The following is a 9649-nucleotide window of genomic DNA, read 5'->3' as shown; positions in this document are numbered from 1 at the left end:
TAATTGTGCAGGTATCTGATGTGATTTTGCCTAGCTTCACCTGTTGCTTCCTGTCTGTTAGGAAGTTTATGATCCATTTACAAGTGTGGTCAGGTACAGCTAGCTGATTTAGTTTAGTTAGAAGAATATCTGGAATGATGGTATTGAATGCTGAGCTGAAGTCTACAAAGACTTCAGTTCAATTCAATTCATTGAGATTCAGGACTTCAAAGGAATTGAATTGAATTCATTGAGGTTCAGGACTTCAAAGGAATTCTTGATGTTCTTGAAAATTGTGGGTAAAACTTGAGATCTTGTCACAGACACCGGCTTGCTTTTTTCTTCTTTAGCTTAACTTGGAACTTCCACAGGAGCAAAGCGTGATTCCTTCTACAGTCAGCCCGATTATGTATTTGCCTTTTTTAAACTTCCTAGGTGATATCCACAATTATAGGAATTATAGGCATCATTTTGGTTGTTTGAAAACTGTTAATAATGAAGGACTAATTGGCAGAAGCTAATAAATCGTCCCCCTGCTTCTTTTCTGTTTCCTAGTCCATAGAGTCCGATTGTTTCCATTGGGCTGGGCAGCAGCGTGAGGCGTTTCCTCTGGCTAGCAGGCAGCCCATCCCTCCCTCCCTCCCTCCCTCCCTTAGGCGAGGAGGAGAGATCTAAGCGACGAGCCCTTGCAATAGCTCTGCTCGGCCACCTGGTGGCGCCACATCCACGCAGTGAGACAAGGAGCGGCTTTGCCTCCCTCCTCCTCGGACCCGCTCGCCGCCCTCTGGCAGAAAAGCGGAAAGTCATTGCGTGTCCCGCCCCGTTTCTGTCGCAACCCTCTGGCTCGGGCCACCGGCTGGGCCAGGTCGAGGGGCCCGCGGGGACCGTTGCCTCCTCTCGGGTTGGACGGAATTGCTGGGCAGGCACGGCCGGGAGACTTCGCTAATGAAGGGCACTGAGCTTGAGAGCAACGCCCAGCAGGCCCGTTTAGATGCCCCTGACTGGGGAAGGGCCCCGAGGAAGAGGAAGAGCCAACGCCAACCCCACGTCAACCGCTGACAGCCGCCGAAACCAGCCCGGGCACGGGGGGGGGGGGTGGGGGGGGTACGGCAGCCTCATTTCTCCCACGCCTCAAGCGGCTCCAGGAAGACGCGCGTTTCACCAGGACCGGGAAGCCGCCAAAGGGGCCGAGGAACCCCCGCCCCCCCCCCCGCAGCCTCACAGGCGGGCGGACCGCCACCGCCGCGCGCACGTGGTCCGGGTTGGGCCGCGCGGCACGGCGGGAACTGTAGTCTCTCGGCCGGCCACAGGCTCCGCCCTCCTCCACCCGGAAGTGGGCTGGCGGCTCCAAGATGGCGTCTCCTCCTCTGGGGGGCCCGATGGCGATCGCGATGCGGCTCCGGAACCAGCTGCAGGCCGTCTACAAGATGGACCCGCTGCGGAACGAGGTGAGGCGGGAGGCCGGCGGGAGGGCGAGGCGGAGCCGGGCGGCGGCGGTCCTGCGCGCGTGGGAAAGGCGAACCTCGGGGCTCCGGTGCCGAAGGCGGGGCGGGCTGGTCGGGAGATGCGGGAGGTGGGGGCAGGTCTGGCCGCCCGTCCTTCGGGCAGCGGCTCTGACCCGGCCCGGCTCCCCGTCCGCCCGCAGGAGGAGGTGAAGGTGAAGATGAAGGAGCTGAACGAGCACATCGTCTGCTTCCTCTGCGCCGGCTACTTCATCGACGCCACCACCATCACCGAGTGCCTGCACACCTGTGAGTGGGGCCGGGGGAGGGGAGGTGGCGGCCGGGTGATTCTGCCTCCCCGGGGAAAGCTGGGCATCCGGTGCTGATCTCGCCTGGGTCTTCGCGGTGCGTTTGGGACAGGCGCCCCCCGAGCATCGGCCACCGGCCACCGCCAGGCGCCCCCCAGCCCAGGAAAATTTGCCCTTCAGGCTAGGAAGTTCTCCCAGAAGCGCCTGAACCTCCTTGCTCGCAGTTTTCATCCACTGGCTTATTCAGGGATTGTCAGATATTTGACAGCTGCTCTCCTGACGCCTCCCCACTCCGGCAGCTGTCCGCTGAACATACCCAGAGGAAAGAGTGGGGAACTCCCCTTTGCCATCGTGGTCACCCTCCCCTCAACCTCCCCCAGCTTGCTGCTCGAGTTCTGCTGCTCTGTGCTGCCCACAGAACTCTGCCCTGGGCCCAACAAGGCAGCGTGGAGGGAGCAGCCGCTTCTTGCCCTGACAGCTGTACCACCTTGTCACTGCTGCTATGCTGGATGGGGCCACCCAGATTCCTGGTGTATTATGAGGAGCCGGGTCCTGTCGCCACTTCATCATCCAGATATAGTCCGTTTCTGCTTCATTTCAACCCAGCTCTGCCTTTTGGAGGCCTTCTGCTTTCTCCCCTCCAATCGTGGATCGAGATTTAGAGTAGCACAAGAGCCCCCTTTCTGATGGATCCCTTTGCTAATTCTATCAAAGCAGAACAGCTGCTCCTGGGGGTGGCCAGCCAGGTGTCCGTGGAACATGCCCTCATTTGGTCTATATTTGGCTATTTCTTGAAGGAGGATCTCATGAGAGACCTTGCTGAGGTCCAGATGCTCCAGGCATTTGGCATTCCCCTCATCTGCTAAGCCAGAGACTCTATCAAAGAGGAGGGTGAGGCCAGGCAGCTATCCAAATGCTGTGGGGTTTATTCACTCAAACTATTCACTCGTTCTGCAGCACAAAGAGCAGCCTTTGAAAGAGGAAAAAACAGCATGGTCCTCTCTGCTTGCTAGAGGCAGAATGCAGCACTTGGATGCTGTCCCTGCCCCCCCAAGGCCTTGGTGGCGGCCGGTCATGGCAGCTCTTCCCTCCCGCAGTTTGCAAGAGCTGCATCGTGAAGTTCCTGCAGACCAGCAAGTATTGCCCGCTGTGCAGCACCAAGATCCACGAGACTCAGCCGCTGCTCAACCTCAAGCTGGACCGCGTCATGCAGGACATCGTCTACAAGCTGGTGCCTGGCCTGCAGGAGAGTATGTGTGGGTGGGGACTCTGGGCCCTTCTGATCTCAAGTGCTTCTTGGGCACTTGGTGATGGCCAGTGGCAGGAGATTCTTGGAAGGACCTCGCTGGCCTATGGGCAGCAGGGAAGCCCCTCGTGCCGGGCAAGCTCTTCCCAGTCACATGCAAGCAGCAGTGGAGGCTTCCAACCTCTGCCTGTGTCCATCTGGCCAGGGGGTGCTGAAAACATCCCCCTTGCCTTGGAACCACCTTGGCTGTACCCCTCCCCACCCCTCATCCCCAAGTTATGCAGCTTCTGAGAGACCTGGTGATTCTTCCTACACTGCTGTAAAGGAAGGTTCCTCCGATGTACAGCTACTTGGTCACTTTGTGGGGGGAGAGGCATGAGTCTTTGCTGGATGGCCCACACAGAGAGGCTCCCCACATGTTCCCCACGGCAACCTGTTTCTGCTACTAGACATCTTTATGTTTAGATCCAAATGTTATTAAAGGTTTAACACCTTAGAATAGTTCTGTGCTTTTTTCCCTTAAGATTATTGTAGAATCTTATTTAACCATATTTATTGTTTAGTTAAGTCATTCAGGAACTTTTGTGAAAGGGTTATTTAAATAGCCAGTTGATCATAGCGGCTCAGCTGCCTCTATATTTTATATTTATATTTATATTTTATTTAATTTATATACCACCCTTCTCCCAAAGGACTCAGGGCAGTGAACAGCCATAATAAAACAGTGTACAAAATAGAATTTAAAAGCAGATTAAAATAATTAAATCATAGGCCGAATTTAAAGCTCTCATTTAAAACCAATTTTAAAACCCCATTAAAACCAAATTAAAACCATTTAACCATTTATCTCTGTTGAAGGGACACGCACATACACACCCACACAAAGTGTTCCCTGCTAGGCCAGCAAGTTGCTCCTCATCCCTTGTCTCTCTCCTTTCTCCCCCCACCCCAAATATCACAGGTGAGGAGAGGAGGATCCGGGAATTCTACCAGTCCCGAGGGCTGGAGCGGGGCAGCCAGGCCAGCCACGAAGGTAAGGCTTGTCCTTCTCCTGTGCACAGCCTGCTTCAGAGGGATTTTGGTGGGCTAGAGCCCGTGGCTAATGGCCTGCCTTCCATCCCAGACCCTGCCTCGGACCGTGTGGGCCTGCCCTACACCACCTTTGACCATTCACGAGCTCATTATTACCGCTTTGACGAGCACGTCACGCTGTGCCTGGAGAAGCAGAGGTGAGGAAGGGAAGGCAAAATCGGGCTCTGGGGAGGGGCCAGGACTTGCGCCCCTGGGCTGCCCCCAGGGCCTTTGTCAGGGAAAGAGCAGCGGACAGAGAAGGTCCTTGACTTTGCTGCCCAGTAGCCTCAGTAGTGGGGACCTGGCTGGTTTGGAGGCAGTGGGAAGGGGACTGGCATCCTATGCGATGAGTCCTCAGGGTTTTCCATCACTGCTTCCTTGCAAATGCAGGGCGAGCCTTTTGGGGAAGCCCTGGGGATTCGCAGATTTCCTGGGGTCTGGCAGGGGGCTTCCATTCTCTGGGTGCCTGAGCTGCTTCCTCACTTCCCTCCCTTTTGAGGTGGGCCAGATTCAGCCTCTCCTGTCTTCTCCTCTTGCAGCAGTTCTGGAAAAGAGAAGAGCAAACACATCCTGCAGGTGAGGAGACCTGGAGCTTTCTGGGGTGGTTCCAGCCCCTCTTGCCACCCTCGCCCCTCTTCCCATGTGGGCACATCCCTATATGGGAAAGGGTGGTGCTGGCAGCCCCCCATCCCACCTTTCTGTACCAAAGAGCATTGGAACTGCGGGGGGATGCCCTGCAGGGCTGAGCGTCTCCTCGTCCTGCTGGCTTCATTATCACCTTCTTCACTCACCCTGCCTCCCACAGCAAAAGTATGTCCGCTGCTCCGTGCGGGCCCAGATCCGCCACCTTCGCCGGGTTTTGTGTTGCCGACTGGAACTGGCCTTGCAATATGTGAGTGATGGTCCCACCTGGTCCAGGAGGGTTTGCAGGCCATGTGCCAAGGCCCCAGGGAGGGAGCTTTCTGGCCCCTCCTAATGGGTATGCTGGGCACCTCTCCCACCCAGGTACAGATCCTGTTTGACAACGAAGTGCTTCCGGATCACCTGACCCTGAAACAACTTTGGCTCACCCGCTGGTTTGGCAAGGTAGGGGCACATTCTGGGGTGGGCTGCCCTCTTCCCTGCCCCCAGGCAGAGCACTCACTCAACTCTCTTGTCTTCCAGCCGGCCCCGCTGCATCTGAACTACAGTGTGAAGGAGAAGAGGAGGTAGGGGGCGATGGACCGTGATGTACCCTCCCCCCCCCACCGCCCTTTAATTTAAGGATCTCTGCTCTTCCACGGGCATTTATTTTTGTAATAAAAAGACTGATGGTGGCCTTCTGGGATCCAGCAGTTGGCTCCTTGAATGAACAGGAATCTCTTTTGGAGGGTGGGGGGTAGCTGCTGAAGCTAAAGCTGCGATTCTCCAGATTGGCCAGCCGAGGGCAGGGCCACTCCTACTCAACTCTGGCATGGAGGATGGATCCCCCCCATTCTCTCCCTCGCCCCTGTCCCCAGGCAGTAGTTTAATGAACCTCAGCTAAGGCCTGTTTACCAAGCGGCAGTTGCTGTGGGTCAGGCTGGGAAAATTAATCCTCACCAAGCCTCCCCCCATCCAGGAGAAGGAGTGAGGAGGAAGGCTCTCCCCACCCCCCACATAGTTTGTCTGCCTCTCTCTCAGTGAAGTCTTGAGGCTGGAAAGCCTTCCCCCAGACAGCCAATCAGGACCCATTGTTTGAGCTGCCCGGGACCCCAGCACTTCTGCATTCCCCAAGCTGGGCTGCTGTCAGGTTGGAGTTTGGTCTGGTGGTGATAGCTTGCCTGGTTGCGCTGCAGCCATGGGGCTGAGCAGCTGCTGTGCCCTCTGGTCCTGGGGGCTGCCCCTGGAATAGGGGCCCTGAGCTTTGTAGAGTCCTGGGTCCTTCTCAGAGCAGAGGTTGAGGGGGGGGGGCAACGAACAGTGGGGTCCCTGCTCCGATGATGCCCATCTCTTCTCCAGGGCCTCTTCCCAGACTTTGGGGGAGCAGCTCACTCTTTGGAAGTCCTCCCTGCATTGATAACAAGGACCAGTTGAGGTCCCTAAGGCCCCCCACCCAGTGTTCAGCTGCTGCCAGGGGCTTCTCCCCATAGGCAGAAAAGGGCTGCTTCCTTCCTCTGAAGGACATCTTCACTTCGAATCCACCACCCTTTGCCTCTAAAGATGCAGTGCGGTGAACTCCGAGCCTCTTCCGACAGCCATCTGCTGTCAGCTGGCTGACTGGCCACCCCCTTTCCTTGAGCTGGTCTGCTGGCGGCTGCGGCCACCACTACTCACCCTTTGGCCTTGCATGGATCTAGTTTCCTGGCAAGGCCAGCTGTTGCGAGTTCTCACTCCGCTGGAGAGCCCTTGGGCTGGGCTGCTGCTCCCCCCCCGAAGCCCCCCCTTGCTAAGGAGCTGGTGAAATGATGGGAATCTGGGTCTGGGGGTCTATGTGGCAGTATGCGTCTCGCAAGCTGAGGAATCTGCCTGGTTTTTGAGGGACCATCTTAGTTTTATTGCTAGAGGCCAGAAAGAATTTTATACATACTCAGGGGTAATCTGGTTTTTCTTGGATTGGAAAACATGAACCCTAGACATTTTTCCTTTCTCCCCCGACCCCTTTCTAAAATGTGTGCTATGGGGGGGGAAACGCTGGGCAAGGATCCTTTGTCAGACACAAAGAGGGCCGGTCATGCTCCGGGCTGCTAATACCCAGAGGCTCCAGGAAGGTAATCCGAGCCGGCACCCCTCACCCCAGCCGAGCAGCCTGTGGCGGGAAGGGGCCGGGACGTGGGACGCTGGTGCTTCCCAGTGCAAAGTTGCCAGGGCTGACCGGGCCGGGGCAGCTGCCACGGCACACCCCGAGTACATGTCGGCAGGTGCGCGCTGGGCACCGCTGTTCTCCCCGAGGGCTTCTGCAGAACAACCCACCTCTTGGGGCGGGCAGCGGCCCTCTAACCCAAATCTGTCTCCAGAGACAATGCTGGGGGTTGAACTTTTGCTCACCCCCCACTCCCCGCTCTCTTGCAGCCATTCCCGGCGCGCGGGAAGCAGGTCGGGCTGGCATAGTTCGCTTTAGCTAACCCTCGTCTCAGCTCCAGGCGGTAATTGACGCGTCGGGGGTATCGCGGCCCTTCCTCCGCGACGCTCCGCTGTTCCCCAAGAATAACCCCCGGCTTACGGAGACCCTCAGCTTTCCGGACTCGTCCGAACCGAGAAGCCGGGCCCTGCTCTTAGCTCGGCTTTTCTCACAACCCCCCGGCCTTGTCTCCACCCTTCACTCCCACGCGGAGAGATTTCTAGGTCAGTGCCAGCTCCGTCTGTCTCCTCCGCCATCGCTGCCTCCCTGGGTGCGGCCAAAGGGTGCTGCCGACACGGCCCTCCCTGCTCCGGTTCTCGGTCTCTCGCTTGCGGGAAAGCCGCCGGAGCTGCGGCCGCCGTTGCCAGCGTAGATGGGGAGGAGGAGTTGCAGCCCAGATTAAGGAGCTGGAGGTGGGAGTTGGATCCCACGTTCGGGGCTCAGCGCAGCGCGAACGCTCCGAGTTCCGCACCGCCGTCGTCCCCTGCTCAGGAGATCCTCCTGCAAAGGAAATGGGGTAGAAGATCAGCAGCTGCAGCAGCTGGCGGCCCCATAGCCCCCCCAAGTGCCGGGGGCTTCACCGTAGGGCTGCTGTCTGCAGCTCCGCCCTTTCCTCGAGGAGCAGCTGCTGACTGCGGAGTGCTGCCTTTGGAACAGACATTCCTGAAGCCACACACGCGCCGGCACACAGAACACGCGTGCTCCTGTGCAATTGACTTAACTAACTGAACATTTAACTTAACCCTGAAGAGTTACAAATGTGCCAGTGATCTGAAAAACTGCTGGATTCTTCTCAAGAACATTCGGTGTCGGTGCTCTTGAAGGGAAGCTAGAAGGGGAAATCCCTGCACTATAGAGGTGTCGTTGCAGGAAGTACTATTTGGAGTGGGAAAAGGGAAGCAGGGCAAATGGCTCGTCAGCTACTTGGGGGCGGGGGGGGGGGATTGCTTTTTTTTTATTTATTTATTTATATGCCGCCCTTCTCCGAAGACTCAGGGCGGCTTACAATGTGCTCAGCAATAGCCTTCATCCTTTTGTATATTTATACAAAGTCAGCTTATTGCCCCCACAAACTGGGTCCTCAATTTACCTACTTTAGAAAGGATGGAAGGCTGAGTCAACCTTGAGCCTTGGCGAGATTCGAACCCTGCAGTAATTGCAGGCAGCTGGTCTTAATAACCAGCTTAATAACAGGGTGTCTTAAACCCCTGTACTACCAAGGCCAGGCTTTTGATGCTAGGCTTTTTCTGCCCGCAGAAGTTAGCACTTTCAGAAGTCCCAGAGAGCTGTTGGGGCCGGACCAGGTCCGAACCTCTAGATTAGCCTCAAACCATGTGTGGAATATGACCTCTTGGCACACTTGGTGCCATCAGAATCTGAGAAGAGACCTTGCCTTCTGGTCTTTGGCGCCAACAAGTGGGCATCTTCAGACACCATGGGAACAAGCAAGACAGAAGGGTGGATCCCTGCGTTTCCTTCGCGGATCCTCCAAGGAGTTGGCCTGCCTTCTTCCCAAGCCAGCTGAAACCCCCCCCTACACACACACACACAATCACCTGGCAGGAAGGGCCACTTGATACTCAGGTGATCAGAGTATCCAGAGCCGCTGAGCTGAGGGTATGTGGGGGTGTGGGGAGAAGATCTCTAGCCAGGCAGGGCTGAGCTAAGGTGGCCGGACTGAAGGAGAAAGAGACCCGGCCTTTGAGGCCAGGCGCAGACGCTGCTTCCTCCTGCTCAGGAGTCGAGGAGAACGGGTGAGCCCTGGACTTCATCCCGTAGAAAGGCAGCTGAGCCCGACCCAGCTCCGTCTGGTGCTTCCCCTCACCTCCCTGGCAGAGGCAACCGCCACACGGCTGTCAGGGGGAAGGAGCTGTCAGAGCAGAAGCGGGATAGAGACTCCCCATAACGAACTCAGTAAGCTAATGAGAAAATCTAAGGGTAATTCTGTCAGAATGTTGCCCGACTGGCAGCCGTCAATTGACTGTGCGGGAGCAGCCTGAGCCAACCCAGCCATCCTGAGCTGTCGGGGGTGTGGGGTGTGGGGCATGGCTCAGTCCAGGATAGGTCACTTCGTGTGAACAACCAAGCACAAACAGGAGCATGAGGATGGGAGAAGCCCCGCACAGTGTTTGCTACTAACTAGGCACTGACCACCAGCTCTCAGGCCAGGGAAGCTACCACAGCCCCATGCACAAGCAGTACGGTACTTGGGGCAAAGCAGCGGCTCCTGCAAGCAGCCACAACGGAGGAGGTCATTTTTGGGAGACCATTTTGGAGAGCAGTTTTGAAGCTGCATCTACGTGCTGCCATCCGCATTACTCGGGGGTGGGGATGGGCGGCGGGAAGAAGCCTGACTCATTCCGCCCATCTAGTCTTGCAGCTTCCCCACTTCCTTAGCCCTCCACAGGGAGCTTGGCGCTGCGAGGACAGGAAGAGCCCAGTGCTGGGCTTCCTGCCCGCTTCCGGGAGGATGCGGGTCACAGATGCCGGCGCCGTCTCTTCTGGCTCCCGGTGCTTCGTTTCT

General features: G+C 57.0%; 1 protein-coding gene across 3 annotated transcripts; it reads left to right on the top strand.

Moving 5' to 3' along the window:
* Nucleotides 1-814: 814 nt before the first annotated feature.
* PCGF1 (polycomb group ring finger 1) lies at nt 815-5373 on the top strand. 3 transcript variants are annotated; one of them, XR_011600696.1, is made up of 9 exons: nt 815-1427; nt 1625-1730; nt 2827-2979; nt 3937-4008; nt 4099-4204; nt 4546-4622; nt 4852-4938; nt 5052-5132; nt 5211-5373. XR_011600696.1 is itself a non-coding variant. In XM_070948874.1 (9 exons), exons 1-9 carry the CDS (start codon nt 1332-1334, stop codon nt 5256-5258), a joined length of 783 nt encoding a protein of 260 aa, XP_070804975.1. In that variant the 5' UTR covers nt 817-1331; the 3' UTR covers nt 5259-5373. The 3 variants fall into 3 exon arrangements, 2 of the variants coding, with proteins under 2 accessions (XP_070804975.1, XP_070804974.1); XM_070948874.1 differs by having other exon boundaries at nt 817-1427; nt 4589-4622; XM_070948873.1 differs by having other exon boundaries at nt 819-1427; nt 4586-4622.
* Nucleotides 5374-9649: the final 4276 nt, after the last annotated feature.

Source organism: Pituophis catenifer, unplaced genomic scaffold (assembly GCF_029215685.1).
Source record: "Pituophis catenifer annectens isolate HBS135680 unplaced genomic scaffold, rPitCat1.0.hap2 SCAF_8, whole genome shotgun sequence".
Classification (NCBI taxonomy): Eukaryota; Metazoa; Chordata; class Lepidosauria; order Squamata; family Colubridae; genus Pituophis; species Pituophis catenifer.
This window is presented reverse-complemented; position numbering and strand designations above follow the sequence as displayed.

Coding starts and splice junctions, on each gene's coding strand:
- PCGF1 (XM_070948873.1), top strand. CDS start 1,332: ATGGCGTCTCCTCCTCTGGGGGGCCCGATGGCGATCGCGATGCGGCTC. Junction 4,009..4,098: donor CAGCCAGGCCAGCCACGAAG/GTAAGGCTTGTC, acceptor CTTCCATCCCAG/ACCCTGCCTCGGACCGTGTG. Junction 4,939..5,051: donor TGGAACTGGCCTTGCAATAT/GTGAGTGATGGT, acceptor TCTCCCACCCAG/GTACAGATCCTGTTTGACAA.